General features: G+C 44.3%; 1 protein-coding gene and 1 long non-coding RNA gene across 2 annotated transcripts; one reads left to right on the plus strand and one right to left on the minus strand.

Annotated features, from left to right (window-relative positions):
- Nucleotides 1–1,685: 1,685 nt before the first annotated feature.
- Nucleotides 1,686–8,464, plus strand: LOC144580784 (uncharacterized). Its single transcript, XR_013530927.1, has 3 exons — nucleotides 1,686–1,812; nucleotides 3,624–3,720; nucleotides 8,360–8,464. It is a non-coding gene; the product is annotated as an uncharacterized LOC144580784 (long non-coding RNA).
- CEACAM8 (carcinoembryonic antigen-related cell adhesion molecule 8) lies at nucleotides 7,264–19,469 on the minus strand. The gene is made up of 5 exons (XM_078359796.1): nucleotides 19,304–19,469; nucleotides 18,084–18,443; nucleotides 13,504–13,782; nucleotides 12,849–13,103; nucleotides 7,264–7,452 (listed from the first exon to the last, which is right to left on the minus strand). Exons 1-5 carry the CDS (start codon nucleotides 19,365–19,367, stop codon nucleotides 7,361–7,363), a joined length of 1,050 nt encoding a protein of 349 aa, XP_078215922.1. The 5' UTR covers nucleotides 19,368–19,469; the 3' UTR covers nucleotides 7,264–7,360.
- Between the last annotated feature and the right edge of the window lie 1,692 nt (nucleotides 19,470–21,161).

Raw genomic sequence — 21,161 nt, forward strand, 5'->3', positions numbered from 1 at the left:
CTACTCACTCACCATGTTCCCAATTAGGGGATCTTTAACCTTCCCATTTTCCTACCAGGGGTCTATGCCAAGTCCATAGGTATTTATTTGTGTCTAGAATTGGATGTTCTTTGTAAAAAGAGAAGCCCAAGGAATGCCTTCCTAGCTGATTTTCAGGATTCTAATCTTCATTTTCTAAACTATAGGTTTCCATCCCTGGATACTGGTTAGAATCACTTGTAGGGCATTTAAAACCTACTAATGCCTGTGCCTTTCCCAAGTGTGTCTGATTCAATTGGTGCATGGTGTGGCCCAAGCATTGGTTGGTTAAGACTGCTTCTGGCTGGGCACAGTGGCTCATGCCTGTAATCCCAGCACTTTGGGAGGCCGAGGTGGGTAGATCATGAGGTAGGGAGTTCGAGACCAGCCTGAGAAACATGGTGAAACCCTGTCTCTACTAAAAATACAAAAATTATCTGGGTGTGGTGGCATGTGTCTGTAATCCCAGTTACTCAGAAGGCTGAGGCAGGAGAATTGTTTGAACCAGGGAGGTGGCGGTTGCAGTGAGCCGAGATTACACCACTGCATTGCAGCCTGGGCAACAAGAGTGAAAGTCCATCTAAAAAAAAAAAAGCTTCCAAGGAAAATGCTCACTTTATTGTGGAGGAATGTTAGCCCAGGGCTCAAAGTTAATGCCCCATTAATTAGAGTTATCAACATCTTATGGTATCCTAGTATAATGGGTGGAGAAGGCACAAAACCACATCTTTGGTTTTCTTGCCCAAAGTCCCTAAGCTGAGTATAATCATGAGAAGAAATTAGAAAAATTTAAACTGAGGCTAATTCTGCAAGCGAACTCACCAATACTTTTCAACATTTTAAGGTCATACATGCAAAAGAAATTCTATGGAACTGTCGCAGATTAAAGGAGACTGAGAGGACAGAACAATGAGATGCAGGACGTTAGGAGGAAGATGAAGAGGATTTGAATATGGTCTGCAGATTCATTCGTTGTACGATGTCAGCGATAACTTATTGATTTTAATGTTGGCACTGTGGTTATCTAAAACAATATTTGGGGAAGTTGAGTGAAAAGTGTATGTTGACTAGTTTTGGAACATTTTTGAAAGTCTGAAATAATTTCAAAATGAAAAGTTTGAAAAAAAAAAGGAGAAGAAATCTAGATATTTCTATTAAGTTGCCAGAGCTGAAGACCATTTCCCAAGTCACCTTGCCTAATGTTGTCAGTGTAATCTTCCTGGAAATGCTGTTTGTCATGTTTGTGACCTTCTCAAAGCTTTCCAGTGACTTCTCTTATCTGTAGGATGAAGTTCCCGTTCCTTAGAGCCATTCAGGGCTCTGCCATTCAGAGCCCTCATAGCCTGGCCCCAGTCTACTCCCTTGATCCACATTTTACTTTCTCATTTCCAAACATTTTCTAGTTCTTTTCCTTGTTCATATCATACCCTTGTCTGTCTTCTCAGTCTCCTGAGTTGTTCTTTGTCCTAAGGCCCATTTCAGACCCTCTTCACTGAAGCCTGTATAGTTATTTCTGTTAGGATCAGTCATCTTTCGTTTCTTTGAATTCTTGTAGGTACAATGATGTGGAGTGAAACATGAGTTTTATTTAATTATTATCATGTTTTAGAAAAAAACAATGTATTCTGCTAATTAAAAGCTTTTCTTTCTTTTCTTTTTTTTTTTTTTAAGGCTGAATCTTACTCTGTCACCCAGGCTGGAGTGTAGTAGCGCGATCTCGGCTCATTGCCAGCTTCTGACTCCCTGGTTCAAGTGATTCTCCTGCCTCAGCCTTCTGAGTAACTGGGATTACAGGTACAAGCCACCATGCCCAGCTGATTTTTTGTAGTTTTAGTAGAGACGGGGTTTCACCATGTTGGACAAATGGTCTTGATCTCCTGAGCTCGTGATTTGCCTGCCTCAGCCTCCCAAAGTGCTGGGATTACAGGTGTGAGCCACTGCACCTGGGCTAAAAGTTTTTCTTTAAAAAAAAATCTTTATAATAGAATGATTTATAATCCTTTGGATATATACCCAGTAATGGGAGTGTTGGGTCAAATGGTATTTCTATTTCTAGATCCTTGAGGAATCACCACACTGTCTTCCACAATGATTGCACTAATTTACACTCTCACCAACAGTGTAAAAGCATTCCTATTTAGGTTGGGGAGGGATAACATTAGGAGAAATACCTAATGTAGGTGACGGAGGGACGGAGGCAGCAAACCATCATGGCATGTGTATACCTATATAACAATCCTTGCAAGATCTGCACATGCACCCCAGAACTTAAAGTATAATAATAAAAAAAAATACAAAAAAATCTTAACATTTTGATTGGAGAAGGATTAGAGATTAAATTGTTGATGTTTGAATTTTATTGTGGTTTAAAAAACTTTTATTTTAGGTTCAGGGTACATGTGTAGCTTTGTTATGTCAGTAAACCCGTGGTACAGGGGTTTGATATACAAATTATTTCATTACCCAGGTACTAAGCCTAGTACCAGTAGTTATTTTTTCCACTCCTCTTCTAACTCCCACTCTTTGCCCTCTTGTAGGCCCTAGTGTCTGTTTCCCCCCTTTTTTTGTCTGTATGTTCTCATCATTTAGCTCCCAGTTACAAGTGAGAACATGCAGTATTTGGTTTTCTGTTTCTGTGTGAGCTTGCTAAGGATAATGTCCTCTAGCTCCATCCGTGTTCCTGGAAAAGAGATGACCACATTATTTTTTATGACTGCATAGGATTCTGTAGTGTATATGTACCATGTTTTAAAAATGCAGTTTTCCATTGATGGGCATTTCGATTGATTCCATGTCTTCTCCATTATGAACAGTGCTGCAGTGAACACTCATGTGCATGTGTCTTTACGGTAGAATGATTTATATTCCTGTGGGTATATACCCCGTAATGAGATTGCTGGGTCAAATGGTAGTTCTGATTTTAGCTCTTAGAGAAATTGCCACAATGATTGAACTAACTGACACTTCCACCAGCAGTGTATAAGCATCCGCTTTTCTCCACAACCTTGCCAGCATGTTATTTTTTTGATGTTAGCCATTCTGACTGGTGTGAGATGGTGATAGTATCTCATTGTAGTTCTGATTTGCATTTCTCTAATGATCAGTGATAGCGAGCTTTATTTCCTATGTATGTCTTCTTTTGAAAAGTGTCTGTTGGCTGGGTGCAATGGCTCACACCTGTAATCCTAGCACTTTGGGAGGCTGAGGCAGGTGGAGGTCAGGAGTTCAAAACCAGCCTGGCCAACATGGTGTAACCCTATCTCTACTTAAAGTGCAAAAAAAAAAAAAATAAGAAAAAGCCAGGTGTGGTGGTGGTCACCTGTAATCCCAGCTACTCAGGAGGCTGAGGCAGGAGAATTGCTTGAACCTGGGAGGCAGAGGTTGCAGTGAGCTGAGATCATGCCAGTACACTCCAGCCTGTGACAGAGTGAGACTCCATATCAAAAAAAAAAAAAGAAAAAAAAGAAAAGTGTCTGCTTATGTCCTTTGCCCACTTTTTAATGGGGTTGTTTCTTTCTTATAAGTTTGTTTAAGTTCCCTATAGATGCTGGGTATTACATTTTTGTCAGATGCATAGTTTGAAAATACATTCTTCCATTCTGTAGGTTGTCTGTTTACTCTGTTGATGGTGTCTTTTGCTGGAAGCATGAGTTTTCGATTCATAAATACGTGTGTCTGAGTCCTGGTTCCACCTTTTATCAGGTGAGATAAGCGAAAAGTTAATTGATGTCTTGGAATAGAGGGATAATAGTGTCTGCTTAAAGGGTCATTGTGAGCATTGGATGAGGTGCAAACATAAAGGTCCCCAGCAGGTAGCAGATACTTCCTCTTCATTTTTGTAGCTCACTGGCTCCACTAATCATCGCTGGTTGTGAACATGCATCAAAAGACAAAATTCCAACTAATGTAAATATAGATCTAACTGGCTTTTATTTGTGAGTCAGGATTTGGGGCACCTCCCACTCTACCTATACAGTGATAGCTCCTCGTGGGCGATACAATAACAGAACAGTGGGTTTTGTCAAATTGGAGCCAGTAAACAGAGCCATAGGACTAAACTGATTGGTTAACATCAGGGTACTTCAGGTTACTTTTTTTGGGGTAAATGTTAAAGGAGAGGGGACTTCCTTATTATGTTGACTCAGAGAGACTGGACTCTTCCGTTTTCAGAAAAAAACTGGTCTGTTTTGAGATCTGCTTCCTTAAAATTCCAGCTGGAGTATGTAGCATTTAGCATGAGTGGCTCTAATTTGGAGTCTTTAGGCTCTCATTTATGTAAGAATATGACCAAAACCTAAAGCATTAGCAGGACTCTCAGTTCTCACCATTTTCGGCTTCCATCATTTATAGGTTATAATATCCTCCTGATCACACATTTCTTTGAGTTTATATAATTCCAGCCAAAGAGAGACCATTTGATATTAGATGGATGGCAGCACGCAAACATTTAAAACTTTTAGAGATTACAGCACACCAGGGAGACTACTAGGATGATTATCAGGAAGACAATATGAAGAGTTTGGAGTATCACCTTTGGCAAGATGCAAACCAACTAAAATAGAATAGATCAAAGAATGAACTAGTTGAGTGTAGCCATTTTAACCAAGTAGCGTATTTATTAATTTTTGCAACTGAGACTCTTTAATACCCAATATATTTATCCATGTGCAATGAAAAGCATCATCAACTTCAAAGACTCTTCTCTGTTCAGCCAATAGGGAGCAATTTTATTATGTAGCATCGCATGGCTGGGTTAAACTAAAACCCAGAGTGAGAACAAGTGAGTCTAGAAGTCTAACTCTAAAAGGGACCGTGATACATTTGGACAAACAGTTGTGTTAAAGATGCTGCTAATGTTAGCCACTGGGTGTACTAAAGGATCTCTTATGTAAAAATTTGGGGTTGACACAATAGATTAACACTTGGTTAATCTGTCATTCTATGGATATTCTCAAATATAACATCCCAATCAAAGCCTTGGTAATATAACCAATGTTTAAAAATATATCCCATTATAAAGACAGCAGGTTCTTACTGGCCTTGTGCAAATAACTGAATTACCATAAACATATGAATACTCATGAATAGTTGCCCAGTTCTGTGGCAGTCAGGTAGGGAGCAAAAGTAAATGTTATAATTTTTGTTCACAAAAGTATACTTTACCAAATTGCCATAAACTATAAATAAAAAACAGTTTATTTATAGTAAAAAGTAAAGAAATTTGGCTGGTCATGGTGGCTCATGCCTGTAATCCCAGCATTCTGGGAGGCCGAGGTGGGTGGATCACCTGAGGTCAGGAGTTTGAGACCAGCCTGGCCAACATGATGAAACCTTGTCTCTACTAAAATTACAGAAATTAGCCGGGCATTGTGGTAGGCGCCTGTAATCGCAGCTACTTGAGAGGCTGAGGCAGGATAATTGCTAGGACCCAAGAGGTGGAGGTTGCAGTGAGCTGAGGTCATGCCACTGCACTCCAGCCTGGGAGACAAAGCAAGACTCCATCTCAAAAAAAAAAAAAAAAAAAAAGATAAATTAATAAATCTGAAAAAGAAACCACTTAAAGAATTAGCAAATTTTCAAATACAAAAATTTAAAAACAGTATCCTCATTATTATTTAGTTCAATGAAATTGATTTTTTTTCTTCTGTTTTGACTGGCAATTTCATGAAGGCATCAGCCTGTTTGCAAGTTCTCAGACAGTCCAGTGGTATGATCTTAAAGTTAACAGAAACTTGTATTCAAGAGTACTTGTCAGAGTCTTTTCCAGAAACCTCCTTGAAGAAGAAGCAATTTTGGCTAGTAGCTGATTGCAAATGCTTTGAGGAAGAATAGAAACAATTGTCTGTGAATGACAAAGATTGAAAATGACTATGGTTAAAATTCTGATGAGAGCTTATTATGATAAAGGCACAGCTCACATAGAAATTAAGTTGCTTCTGTGGCATATGACATTATGACTGATAACATACTCTTTTTCTAGGAATCTCACATAATTTTTGGAACACCCGTATCAGTAACATACCCATAAGTATAACTTAGAAAAGGTTTAGCATCACTTATCAATTGACAATGCTTTCCATGGGATTTAACATATCAAATAAGTGGCTTTTCCACTTAGCTTCTGTTTCTCAGCTGGATTACTGAGTTCTTGATGGAGCCCATTAATGAATGGGGCCAACAAAGTATAGGCTTGTATATGTTGAAAAAGGTTTCTAGGAAATTTGAATACTCGCAGCTAAAGAAACATTGTTTTAGCCTCACATTCTTAGAACAGGAGTTCTCCATCCTAGTTACATTTGAGTAGCATCTGGGAAGGCGTAAAAATTACCAGCACCTGGGTCCCACTCCAGACATTAGGCCAGAATTTATGGATGAGGCTTAAGCGTCATTTAAAAAAATGTTTATCAGTGATTTCCAATGTGCAGCTATATTTCCCATCGGATGTGTTTGATTTCTTATGGCAGTCACTTTTTTCTATTTTAGTATTATGATTATTTTTCAAATATTATCTCCTTCCTTAGGCCATATGTTCTCTGGGATAGGGACCTTGCCTTCTTTATTTCTGTATCAACCACACATAGGTTGTGTCCTGTGTCTCAGGCTCACACATTAATGCTAGAGTCCTTGTTCTCCATGAGGTCAGTGGTTGCCAGTGATGAAGGGCGTGGGTAACTCCATGGTTCAGAGAATGGATGGGAGAGCACCCTGTTTTTTAGGCATAGCATTGAAACTAAGAATTCGATGTGCATGTGGGCAGAGGGGCAGGGTTGTGTAGAGAGTCAGATCTTATTAGGATGGAAGAATCATACTGGGAGTAGAGGTAAAGGAATTAAGAAGGATTAGTAAAGAGAAGAAATGTGAACTTATCAAATAGGCCAGAATAGACTCCTGAAGATTCTTGAGTAGGTGAGTGAACTAGATTTTAGGAAGGTAATGAGGCAGCCATATGCAAGGAAAATTTCAAAGACTGCGGATGAAGTCAAGCAGGACTTCAAGCAGTTGTTGAGGTTTATGGGAATGGAGAGAATGACACAAGTGATAGATCTTAAGAAAGGATCAAAAGACTTTCACAGTGTATTGAATCTGGGAAACAAATGAGTAGAGGCTGGGAATAATCACATCTAAGAGACAGTGGGGCACATGGAGCATGTAGACCAGGGAAGAAGAGACCTGCAGGAGTTAGTGATGAGAAGCAGGAGTTTTTTGGGAGGAAGAGGAGGTTCAATCCCGGGATACAGTTCTCTCTCCCAAGCATGGCAGTCAGCCTTGCAGGAAACAGGACAAGAGGAAAGGCCATCATACCCGCCAGTCTTCCTGAAATGCAGAAATCACACCAGGGCTGCTATATCAGAGCCACCCTGGCCAGCACTCCAATCATGATGCTGACAGTAGCCCCAGCTGAGAGGACAGGAGAACTATCTGGTACCGAAGCGTCTGTCATGGAAAGAAAAGAGAAGGAATGAAGGTGATGTTATTTTACAGTGTGGTGCCGCCGGAACCAGCTCTTAGCATGAAGTAGTCTTTACTTGTTTTTTCAAGGAATATATTATTTTTGTGGGAAGGTTGCTAGGAAGTGATTAGCCAACTATATTCTTGCAGTTTTTTTCCTCTCTCACCATGTTTCTAGGTTGATGATCAGTTTTCTGTCAATTTCATCCTGACCTGTCTTTACTCAGATATGTTTGAAGGCTTTGGGGTGTGAGAAAGGCTGTGATATTTTCTGTCATTAGAACTTTCCACTTTTCATGGTTGCATCTTTTTCTCAGTGTCTTAGTTGTGGCAGGTCTCTCTGGCAGGGAGTGGATGGACAGAAGGTCCGTGTCAATGCATTCCAAATTGACCACCACGTTTGCACAGAGACCTCTCTTCTCAGGGGCTTCCAGCAGGGGTATGAAAGCAAGCCTAGTATTATGAGACTCTGTTTAACTCTAATGGGTTACTAGTTGGAGGACACTCCATCAGCCTTGCTGAAACTCAGTTAGAACTGTACCACTATTTGGCTGGGCACGGTGGCTCACGCCTGTAATCCCAGCACTTTGGGAGGCTGAGGTAGGCGGATCACGAGTTGAGGAGATTGAGACCACCCTGGCTAACACAGTGGAACCCTGTCTGTACTAAAAATACAAAAAATTAGCTGGGCATGGTCGCAGGCACCTGTAATCCCAGCTATTCAGGAGGCGGAGACAGGAGAATCACTTAAACCTGGGAGGCGAAGGTTACATTAAGCCGAGATCACACCACTGTACTCCACCCTGGGCAACAGAGTGAGACTATCTCCAAAAAAAAAAACAAAAGGAACTGCACTGCTCTCTAAATCTTCTTTTCTTTTTCTCCTTCACAGGGATCAGATCTGCATCGTGGTCTGAGGGATCTCCCAGGCTTCTCCCACACCTGCCCCACTTTCCCTCACAGATGTTTTTCCTAATAAATTATCTTGCATGTCTCATCCCATCTTGGCTGCATCTCAGTGGGTAAAAATTAACATACTAGGTTTGATTTTTTGCATTTAGCTTTTTAGTCTCTCTCTTTCACATGTAGCCAATTATCATGTCCTAGTGTTTTCTGTGTTGCATTTTTTTTTTACATAAAATACTTTTTACACACACACACACACACACACACACACACACACACCCTTTTGCATCTGTTTCTTTCTTTCTATTGGAACCATTTACTTTTGGCCCTCACCAGTCAACTCAGGCTGATGATTAACGCTATGTTAGCTACTGTTGAGGGGCACCTCCTATGGGCCAGGCCCTGTGCTGAATACTTCACCTGTGTCTCGTTTGATTTATACAAGAACCTTGTCAGGTAGACATTATTTTCATTTTACAGATGAGAAGACAAAGGCTTAGAGTGGTGAAAAAAACTGTAGTAATATAGCAGCTAACATTTGTGAAACATTTCCTCTGTATGTGGCATTTTGCTGAAGGTTTCATTGATGATTACATTAAACCTTTAAAACAATGCTATGAAGCAAACATTGTTACTGCAATTTTCAGTTGAGGAATCAGAGGCTCAGAGAAGTTAAGAATCTTGTGCAATAAATTTATAACTGCAAACTCTTACATTAAATAAGAAGAAAGATCTTAATTCAACAACCTAATTTATGACTTCACAATATAGGAGAAAAATAAACTAAACCCAAACACAGTGAATGAAGGAAGTAATAAGGATTAGAGTGGGTATAAATAAAATGGAGAATGGAAAAGCAATAGAGAAATCAATGAAACCAAAAGTTGGTTCTTCAAAATAAGATCAACAAAATTGACAATCGTTAACTAGATTGACTAACAAAAAAAGAGAGAAGATTGAAATTACTAAAATCAGAAATGAAAATGGAGTCACGCATGGTTGCTTACACCTGTAATCCCAGCACTTTGGGAAGCCAAATCCAGAGGATTGCTTGAGGCCTAGAGTTTGAAACCAGCCAACATAGGGAGATTCTGTCTTTACAAAATTAAAAAAGGAAATCAGCCAGGCATGGTGGTGTGCACCTGTAGTTTCAGCTACCTGGGAAGCTGAGATGGGAGGATCGCTTGAGCCTAGGAGTTTGAGGCTGCAGTGAGTTGTGATTGCACCATTGCACTCCACCCTGGCATGGCCTAAAGAGTAGAACCCTGTTTTTCTCTCTAAAAAAAAAAAAAAGAAAAAGAAAAAAGAAAATGGAGACATTATATCAATTCTAGAGAAATAATGTTTACAAAAGTACTATGAATAATTGTATGCCAATAAATTGGATAAGATGAAAATGGACAAATCCCTAGAAAGACACAAAAAAATCTGAATAGATTTATAATTAGTAGAAAGATTGAATAAAAATTGCATTTGATAAAATTCAACATTCTTTCTTAATAAAAGCATTATAAGTATGAATGGAAGGAAACCATCTCAATATAACAAAGGCAATATTTGAGAAGCCTAAGGCTGACATCATACTCAATAGAGAAAGACTGAAAGCTTTCCCTGTATGATCAGAAACAAGAAAAGGATGCCTGCTTTTGCCACATCTGTTTAAATAGTATTAGAAAACCTAGACAGAGAAATTAGGCAAGAAAAAAAGACTTTCAAATTGGAAAGAAGTAAAATTATCTGTCTGTTCACAGATAACTTGAACTTGTATGTAGAAAACTTTAAAGATGAAAAAAACCTGTTAGAATTTATTAATAAATTCAGTAATGTTGCAGGATACAAAATCAACACGCAAGCATCAGTTGCATTTCTGTATACTGAGAATGAACAATCTGAAAAGAAATTAAGAAAAAAATTTTAATTCACATTAACATCAAAAAGAATAAAATATTAACCAAGGTGAAAAGATTATGTTCTGAAAACTAGAAAACACTGCTGAAGGAAATTAAAGATGACCTCAAGAAATGGGGAGATGTTTTGTTTTTATGGATTGGAAGACTCAGTATTGTTATGAGGACAGTACTACCCAGAGTGAGCTACAGATTCAACACAATTTCTGTCAGAATGCCAATGACATTTTTTGCAGAAATAGAAAAATCTATCCTAAAGTTCATATGGAATTTCAGGACTCAAAATAGCCAAACAAGTGTGAAAAAAAAATCTTGAAAAAATGCTGAATCCTGATTTCAGCATTTACTACAAAGCCACAATAATCAATACAGTGTGGTACTTGCATAAAGGAAGACATAGAAACCAGTGGAATAGAAAAGAAAGCCCAGAAAGGAATGCTTGCATATATAGCCAAATGCTTTTTGATAAGGATGCCAAGACCATTCAACGGGGAAAGTGCAGTCTTTTCAACAGATGACCTTGGGAAAGCTGGATATCCATGCAGAAGGATGAGTCGAACCTTTACCTGACACCATATACAAAAAACTAACCCACAGTAGATCGAAGACCAAATGTAAGAGTAAAAAACTATAAAACTCTTAGGAGAAAACACAAGGGAAAAAACTCCATGACATTGGATTTCACAGTGGTTTCTTGGTTATAACAGCAAAAACATAGGCAACAAAAAGAATGGATAGGTTGGACTTCATGAAAATTAGTAACTTCTATATATCAAAGAACATTATCGAGGAAGTGAAAGGGCAACCCATGAAGTGGGAAAAATATTTGCAAATCACATATGATAAAGGATTAATTTTCAGAATATGTGAAGAACTACTACAAATCAAGAACAGCAAAAATCCAAAAACCCAATTAAAAAAGGACAAAAGACCAAAATAGAGATTTCTCCAAGGAAGATACACAAATGGCCAATAAGTACATGCAAAGATGCTCAACATCACGAATACTTAGAGATATGCAAAAAGCAACCCCAATGGTAGAATACCTCAAAGACATCAGGATGGCTTTGATTTTAAAAAAAACCACACACACACAAACAATAAGTGTTTTTAAGGAGGTGGAAAAATTGGAGCTCTAGTGCATTGCTGATGGGATTGTGAAATGTTATAGCCACTGTGGAAAATGGTGTGGCAGTTTCTCAAAAAATTAAAGAATTAATATTTGAGCCAGCAATTCCACTTCTGGACATATATGCAAGAGAATTGGAAGGAATTTAAACAGATATTTGTGCATGGATGTTCACAGCAGCATTAGCCACACAATAGCCAAAAGGTGGAAACAACTGAAGTCCACTGAAAGATAAGTGGATAGGAAAATGAGGTATATCCATACAATGGAATGTTACTCAACCTTAAGGAATACAATTCTGATACATGGTGCGATATGGATGAGCCTTGAAGACATTATGCTAAGTGAAATAAGCCAGACACGAAAGCACAACTATTACATAATTCCATTTATATAAGGTTGTTAGAATAGTCATGGAGACAGGAAGTAAGTAGAATGGAGGTTACCAGGGGTTAGTGGGAGAAGAAGTAAGAGTTACTGTTTATTGGGTGCAGAGGTTTAATAGGGTGAGATGAGGAAATGGATAGTGGTGATGGTTACCCAACGGCAAATTTCACGGATAGAAATAGTTAATGGTAAGTCTTATGTAAAAAAGAAAAAAGATAGTGGCTGGTAGTCTTACCCTTTCTATAAATGTGCACGGGCACTGCCCCTTCCCTCCCATGCAGAGCCCCCGTGGGTGAATCTCCCTATGTCTCCAAGTGTGCATCACTCACTGTCCTCTGTGCTGTGCCCATGGCCTCATGCAGCCGGCGACTTCAGAGCCAGGACACAGCTCAGGAGTCTTCCCGGAGGCTCCCTGTCTTCCCATTTCCCTGCAGCCTGACCAGGGGGAGGCTTGGCTTCAACTGGCATCTTGATTTAGCGAGATTTGGGACAGGCTACCTGGACACCTTCTCCATACAGCTAGGTCCCACCCCAGGTTGAGTCAGGGCAGGGCCTGTCACTGGGGGTGCTGGGAGTAGAGAAGGGAGCAGTCTGAGCTGCTCCTCCCCCATCCAAGGGACTTCCTTCTCTCGTTTGGGGAATGTTGTGGGCTTGTTTCAAAGCCTTGGATTACAGCTAATGGAATAGGTAAAAGAAAACAAAGGGGTAATAGCAACAAAGGGGTGCCACATGTTGGTGACAAAGAAAAGCAACTTGACCTGAGGGCCCCATTCTTCCTGCTTTGTGAAGCCCCTTCCACTACATAGGGGCCTGGGGCTGACCAAGTCCCCTTTCCACATTTCTCAGGTCAGCCTCAAGGTCAGCCATGAGAAATCAGAAAAATAGGCAGAAGAGATTCTGTAGAGATGATTTGGGAGGGTTTAGGAGAAAAATTTGGGATTTGTTTGTGCTGTTGGACAGAGGCTAAGAATAAAACTTTTTTTCTGGCTCTTCTCTGAAAGCCAGATAGACTCTATCAGTAAACACTGCCAGTGCTCTAGGGATCCACATACCAGACACTGTGATCATCTTGACTGTGGTCCTGTTGTGGCCAGTGGCTGGGTTCACGGCGTGGCAGGCATAGGATCCGCTGTTCTTCACAGTAATGTTGGGGATAAAGAGCTTTTGTTTGTGTTGCTGGAATGTGCCGTTTACAGACCAAGAATACCGTGAGGCTGGATTAGAGGTTGCATGGCAGGAGAGGCTGAGATTTCCTCCTGGGTAGTAATAGGTGTCTGAAGGGGAAATGATGGGGGCTTCTGGGCCATCTGGAGCAAAGAGAATAAAGTCACAGATGATGTCATCAGAGGGAAGGGGAAGCTCCTGGTCTGTGGAAGGGCCATAGCGTCCCTCTGAGACAAGTCACAACTCTGAAGTCTCAATCAAACTCCTGCTGTGTCTACTGAGACGGAGTCTGAGATAATTACCTGTTTCTCCCATCAGAAGATGTGGACCCCAAGTCTCCTGTGACAGGAGCACCCTCTCCCCTCTTATTCTTTGTCAAGGCTGGGGCTACCCATGTTTGCCTGGGGCAGGAAGTCATGACCACCTTGGTGTCTAGAGGTGAGGGTCTGCATCTCTGGACCTGATAGGGACTGAGAGGCCTGGCATCTGGCTGTGTGGATCTGGGATGGAAGCCAGGGCCACAGAGGAACAGAAGATACTCACAGAGGACATTCAGGGTGACTGGGTCACTGAAGTTCGCACTCACTGGGTTCTGTATTTCACACTCATAGGGTCCTGTGTCATTCCTTGTGACGCTGAGTAGAGTGAGGGTCCTGTTGTCACTGGACAGCTGCAGCCTGGGACTGACCAGGAGCCTCTGACCATTTACCCACCACAGGTAGGTTGTGTCCTGAGTCTCAGGTTCACAGGTTAAGGCCACAGCATCCTTGTTCTCCACAGGGCTGGAGTTGTTGCTGGTGATGTAGGGCTTGGACAGCTCCACTGTGCAGGTAACAGAGAGAAGATTGCCCTGTGTGGCACCTGTGATTCCTTCACAGGCATCTTTCAATCAGAGTTGGCATCTCCTACCTCTCGGCCCACCTGAGTCCTTAAAAGCCCACAGCAGGTGTGTGTGTCACAAGATAGATGCATGACAATCAGGGCTTAGAACCATTAGGCTGCCTTCTCTGTGTGGGAGAAGCACAGACTTTCTCAAGTGTGAAAGCAGTGCTGGGTTGTGGATGGACCCAGGACCAGGAGTTACAGTCCTGGTGCCTCTTCTGGTCCCTCCCTGACTGGCTGCCTGCCTGGCCCACCTTGGGGTCCTCACCTAGAACCTATAGGTGCTTAGTCCCTTCCAGCTTCACAGTCCTACTTTGCCCCTCGAGGGTATTTTTGAGGGTTTTCTTTCCAAGAACATTCTAGAGCTGGGAGATGATGAGATTTGCCATTATCCTTAATTCCCAAGGATACTGGGCGGTCTGACCTGGGACTGGGTGTTTCAACAGAAATAACACAGGAGAGGGAGCCCAGGGGCAAGCCTGGAGGTCGGCTCAGTCATTAGGCAGTGGAGCCACAAGATGAGGCAGGTTTCCTAGGTGTTTCATGATGACTTGCTAGAGCCAGTGACCTCTAAAGATAGAGCAGTCCAAGGAATGATCTAGAAAGAGTGAAGGGGACAGGCATAAGAGCAGGTGGCTTTGGAGCAGAACCGTGTTTCCTTTCCTTGGTTTTTAATGTCCCTTCTTTTCCTGCAGAGGGCAGGTGAGGAGCTCCGGATCCTTCCATAACGAGGTGGCTCGCGCCTATAATCCCAGCACTTTGGGAGGCCGAGGCAGGAGGATCACGAGGTCAAGAGATTGAGACCATCCTGGTCAACAAGGTGAAAACCCGTCTCTACTAAAAATACAAAAATTAGCTGGGCATGGTGGTGCGCGCCTGTAATCCCAGCTACTCGGGAGGCTGAGGCAGGAATTGCTTGAACCCAGAATGCGGAGGTTGCGGTGAGCTGAGATCGTGCCATTGCACTCCAGCCTGGGTAACAACAGCGAAACTCCGTCTCAAAAAAAAAAAAAAAATACAAGTGGACATTTGTAAATGCAAAGTGACTGACGGAAAGAGGGAACATGAACTGCTGGAAATCTGGTCCTCACGGGCCATGTGTGTTTGAGAGTTATGAGACAGAAATTTGGGAAGAAGTTTTGCAAATATCATCTCCCATTGGACATTATGCAAAGTGAAGTAAGTCACTCATAGGACAAATACTGTATGATTTCACTTAAATGAGGTTCCTAGAGTAGTCAAACTCATAGAATCAGGTATTAGAATGGTAGTTGCTATGGGGTGGGTGTGGGAGAATGAGGAGTTGTTCAATGGGTGTGAAGTTTGATTTACACAGGATGAGGAGGTTCTAGAGATCTGCTACAGCTTCATGCCTATAGTTCTTACAGACTATTTCTTATGCATAAGGCTTAGCACCAAAAGTGTTTTGAAATTCTAACTTTTTAAAATTTTTGAATATTTGCAGTATTCTTACCGGTTTAGCATCTCACATCTGAAAATTCAAAATTGAAAATGCTCCAGTGAACATTTCTTTTGAGCATCACATTAGTGGCAAAAAAGTGTGGAATTTTGGAACATTTCAGATTTTGGATTTTTTTTTGAGATGGAGTCTCGCTCTGTCACCCAGGTGGGAGTGCAGTGGCAAGATCTTGGCTCACTGCGACCTCTACCTCCCTAGTTCAAACAATTTTCCTGCCTCAGTGTCCTGAGTAGGTGGGAGTAGTGGCGCACACTACCATGCCTGACTAATTTTTTTGTATTTTTAGTAGAGATGGGGTTTCACCGTGTTGCCGAGGCTGGTTTCAAATTCCTGAGCTCAGGCAATCCATCTGCCTCGGCCTCCCAAAGTGCTAGGTGTGAGCTTCCACGCCCTGCCCAGATTTTGGATTTTTGATGGTCGATGTGTAACTAATTCGCTTTTTAAAATGTGTCAGGAGTTTAGCTATTATGTTATGTTCTGACTATAGTAAAAAACAAAATTGGAGGAAACATTAATTTTTTTCCATGAGTAGAAATTGCTATTAATTGTCCACAGATCTAAAATTAATCAGTGGAAGGAGCATTTCTCTTGATAATAAAATAAAGTTTAGGTGTCCTGTGAATTCCAGCGGGATCACATTATGCTCAAAGGAAGATCCTGAAGTTCGTTTGAAATTAGCAACTCCCAGGTAGAGGGAGGCACGTGAGTCCTGTTAGGAGGACAGGATGGTCAGAGAGGAAGTCTTAGGTGTGTCAGTTACATAAAGGGAGGAACGATTTCAAATTAGGAGAAGCGATGTGTATTACACTGGTAAATTTAGAAAGCTTCCTGCCCCTAATTCCTATGGAGTTGGGCAAAACTGGGAGGAACCCAGAACAGGCATATGCAATGCTTTCTTCATTTTTCTCTTGACCTCAGGAGACACAAGTAGAGTTTAATTAGGTTTTTGTGAATTGGACAGTCTAAGTGAGATGCCGGTGGCTTGTGCATCTCCCCACCTGAAGGACCCCACCTTATCACAATGGCGCCGCCATGAGCACACAGATGTGTGTGCAACAGGCAGTAAACCCATCAGGCAGCACCCACCTGGCCGTCCAGGATCTAGTTGCTATATAGGTTATGGATCATTCATTCTTTCATTCATTCCCTCTCCCCTTAATGAGAGAACTAGTGAGTGTGTGTCAGCTGTTGGGCCTGTCCTGATACAGGGTGTGAGTGGGGAGAGAAAGCAAAGTCCTCTCTTTTGTCCTCCCGTGGGAGTGACACCAACACAGCAGGAAACAGGATTTCAGGTTCAGTGAGGGGGTTAAGATCATAGAGGGAGCCAGGACATTCCTTGCGCTGGCTCTGACAGTTGGGGTAAGTGATTTAGTTCTGGAGTGCAAACTAATCAGTTGTTTATTTGCTTTCACTCTTCTGAGGGTTGGATGCCCAGGAAGAAAGGATTTGAGCCAATGGATGACCGTGGGGTCCATGGAACCCAATAAGCCCCCACTTCTTGTGGAAGAGAGGATGGGGCTGTGGCTGGAGAGGGATCTGATGGGACTCTGATCTGGCCCTCGTGTTTGTGTGACCCTGGTTCAGTGACTGTCTTTCTGTGCCTCTGTTTCTTCTCAGTAATAAGCTTCTGTTGGCCAAGCGCTGTGGCTCACTCCTGTAATCCCAGCACTTTGGGAGGCCTAGGCAGGTGAATCATGATGTCAAGAGATCAAGGCCATCCTGGCCAATATAGTGAAACCCTGTCTCTCTAAAAATAGCTGGGCGTGGTGGCATACACCTGTAGTCCCAGCTACTCGGGAGGCTGAGGCAGGAGAATCGCTTGAACCTGGGAGGTGGAGGTTGCAGTGGGCTGAGATTGTGCCACTGGCACAGCAGCCTGGTGACAGAGGGAGACTCCATCTTAAAAAAAAAACTTCTCTTAAAATTAGCATTAAATTATTCATAGTCACCTGACCTGAAGTCACAGAGGAGGCGCTCACACAAGCAGATGGGCTATTATTTGCCTCCATGAGAGGGTCCCCTTGGCATGATCCCTGCTGGACAAGTTGCTGTTGGGAACATCTTTCTTCTATTTCTGCCCCCTGGGGACACTGAACTTTCTATGGAGTCTCCTAAACCTCCCAGGGCAGTTGGCCGATGGCCTAAGAAGCTTGCCCATCTGTCCTTTTCACTGAGTCTCAGGTGAAGGACAAGACTCTGTCCTTGCCCAGACGAGGCTCTGGGGTCTGAGCCCTGGCTGGTGAGCAGCTCCAGGAACCACAGCCCTTGGACAGCTGGTAATTCTTTGTTCCCAGTTGGCCCTGCCCAGAAGGCCGCTACCCAGCTCTGCCACAGGTTCCCCAGGGTCACCTGGAGTCAGGATCCTGGGATAGGGGGTCTGGAGCAGGGGCTTCCAGGGCCGAGCTTCTCTGTGAGGATCCCAGGGGGTCCCTGAGGTCAGGCCCTGTCCCAGTTCTTTAGGGGCTTTCTCAGGGTCAGGTCTAAGGGGAGGGCATGGGTGCTTGGCTGAGACTGATCTCCTGATGAGTCCCCGTTATCAGACTGTCTTCCCTCTGCCTCGAGTATCTGCAGGGTCTGGATGCAGGAAAGGAATTCTGATCTGTGGAAGTTTGTCTCCCCTGTGTGTGCCCTGTACTAAATGCCCAAACCCTAAATGCGACATAATGCAGAGGAGGACACAGGCTCAGCCTAGGCCTGACAATCCTGTGTGTGTGAAGTGGAACTGACCCCCAACACCCAGAGGATAAGAGGAATCACTCACGGTGTACGCTGAACTGGCCCGTTACTTCTTCATTCACAAGATCTAGCTTTACGACTTGTAGAGTGTAGAATCCTGTGTCATTTCTGGTGACGTTCTGCATCAGTAGGGATGCATTGGGGTATAGTGCCTCTCGACCGCTGTATGCGGGCCCTGGGGTAGTTATTTGAGGTCTCACTACATATCCTATAATTCGCCGTTTGGCATCCACCGTTTCCCCTTTGTACCAGTTGTAGCCAAGAAGTTCCTGGGGCAGATTGTGGACAAGCAGAAGAACCTCCTTCCCTTCTGCAGCATTGGGTGGCACAGCTTCAATACTGAACTGGGCAGTGGTGGGCGGGTTCCAGAAGGTGAAAAGTGAGGCTAGGAGGGGGAGAAAGCATCAGTCAATATTGCAGCCTATGTATTGAGGTGGAAAGACTGTGAGCTTTGGAGTGTATGTGTTTGTGTGTGTGTGTGTCCTACTGAGTCAAAGTCCGCAGCAGCACAGTCCCCTTTTCTTCAACACCTCTGAACCTGGCATTTCCCTGTGTGGAATCCTCTTCCTCAGGGGTCTGCGTGGCTACCTCCACAATGCCCTCAGAGCCTGCTAACATCAGGGCATCCTTAGGAGACCCCTTCCTTGACACCTCCTCCAGAGACCTTGGGTCTTCCCTTTCTGACCTTTCCCTGCTGTGTTCCCTCCCTCCAGGGCTCTTGTCAACACCTGACCTCACATTCTAGATCACTTTGTGTGTCTGTCTTCCTCCCCAGGAGAGTGTAAGCTCCGTGAGGGCAGGGCTTGTGTGATCTTGGCTGCACCCCAGTGCCTGGGACAGGCTGCAGACTCCTGTGGATGAGCTCATGAGTCTTCCCAGGGCCCTCTGCTTCCTGAGGTTTATTTGCCAATGTCTGACATTGTTGGCTGAGGACAATGTTTCATGCCCTGGTTATGTTTTTATGTGAAGTGTCATCTCATATAGTTATTATTATCATTTTTCAAAATGTAGTGGCCAGTGATGATTAACCAGGAATATGAAACACTTGAGATGTTCCTGCCTCTTGCCAATTCCAGTTCAATGTGATTTTCCTGCTATGACCTCCATCTGCCTCTGGTGTCCTCTCTTCTATTAAGGCTCCAGTAGAAGGCCTCAGCCCCACTCAGAGGCCTGTCCTCCCCAGGAGACCCCAGCCAGTCACTGTGCTTCCTCTTTCTGTCCTCTCCCAGGAAGTTCACTCCTCACCTGTGAGCAGGAGGCCCTGCGAGGGGACGTGCCATCTGCAGGGAGGGGCTGAGGGAGGCACCATGGTCTCTGCTGCCTGCGTGTCCTCCTCTGTGGAGACGAGCCTGGGATCCAGACACTTTCAGATCACAGCTGCCAGCTCTGCTGTCCTTCCTCCTTCTGCACTGAGCCTCTTCCCAGGGCAGGAGCACTTCTCAGGCTTGTGGGTGGGGTCTGTGCTGAGGACACACCTCTCTGTCCCCTCCCCTCTCAGTCCTGCCTCCTTGTCACTCCTTTTTATTTTCTGTCTGTGTTTCAGGCCCCTGGGAGGTTCTTCCTTCTTCAGCAATGATTCTCTCACCCAGGCTCTATACACACTACACACCCACACACACAAAAATACACACCCAGACACACAGTCACACACACACCCTGTAGGTTGGGTGAGCACAGCCTTGGGCCCTCAGCATCCTGCAGCCCATGTCCCCAGGTTGGGGCACACAGTTGCTCCCCCTGCCCTCTCCCATTCCCATCTGGCTATTCCCTTCAGATCAGGAGGTTGGGGCTCCACCACTGTCAAAGGGATACCGCCACTGAACTTTGGGGAGCTGAATGCTCACTGGGGAGAGGGATCCTCCCTCTCTCTCATTGTGTCAAGTTTGGTTGCAGCTTCCAAGGATGGACATTCAATGCGCTGAGTATCCCAGAGGGGACTGTCCTTTCTGCTGTGTGCAGGGCAAATAATCTCTTATGTTCCTGAGAGAGAGGGCTGTTCTTGTTGGTCAGTGGGGGCTGTGGGCCTTGTGGTCACCAGGGACAGGTCTCAGCCATTTTCTTGCTCCCCGGGTTCTGGCAGCTGAACGGGGGCTCAGGCCTTCCATATTCTCTCTGACCATCTTGGGTGTCCTCTGTTTTTGCCTGACTGACTGTCCTGTGGTCACCCCACCTTCCCCATGGCAGGTACAGCAGGGAGTGAGGAGTTGACTAGGGGCCCCACAGGACACAACTCCCTCAGATCCAGGAGAGGGGGCCGGGGACAGAGCAGGGGCTCAGAGCTGGAGAGAGAGTCATTCCAGCTTACCCTGCAGCCAGGATGGGCTCAGTCCTCCCCATGCTGACATCCTCTGGGGTCTGTCCTAAGGGTTTGGACCTAGTCAAGCCCCTCTGTGTAGAGGAAGGATGGGCAGTGGCCAGAGAGCCTGTCTGGGGTGGGGGACGTTGCTCACGCCTGAGAGGGCAGGTAGGAGTGGGACATTTTCTGGGAACAAATGGAGCTCATCTCTTGCCCCTCATGTTGGGCACATGAAAGAACTCTGTCCTCCCTTCTGACTTCATGAAGGACAGTAGGGGGCAGGTGGCCACATCCCAGATGGTGCCTGGGTATGACTGTCACATACTCTCTGAGCCTTCTGGGGTGCAGAGGGAAGGTCACAGGGTGCCCGGCTGATTCCCCAGAGGCACTGTGGGCCCTCAGGTGTCTGTGGTTCTGTGTCAGCGCTGGGCCCAGCCTGTCATGCCCTGGAGAACAGGACAGAGGGAGCAGGGGTGGGCATTTAGGGAGCAGTCACAGAAAGAGTTGATGAGGATAGAAGGAGGTCATGACAGGAAAGTGCTCAGTGTGGCCTCGCGTGCACCGGCGCTGTCCTGGGAGATGCCTTTTTAGCTGAGCCCAGGGAAGGAGTGGGTGTTTGGGGCAGGAGCTGCCTGCAGAGGGAGTGGCCTCATGTTGGCGGCCACCTGGCTGCAGGGAGGAGCTGACAGAGTACGTGTGGGGAGCTTGGAGGGTGAGGGTGGACCCTGTGGGGTTGTGGGTTCCGCTGAGGGAGGTCAGCAGCCCCTGGGCAGGCTACAAGCCGGTGGGGACTCTGCCGCCCTCTGG

This window comes from Callithrix jacchus, chromosome 22, assembly GCF_049354715.1.
Source record: "Callithrix jacchus isolate 240 chromosome 22, calJac240_pri, whole genome shotgun sequence".
Classification (NCBI taxonomy): Eukaryota; Metazoa; Chordata; class Mammalia; order Primates; family Cebidae; genus Callithrix; species Callithrix jacchus.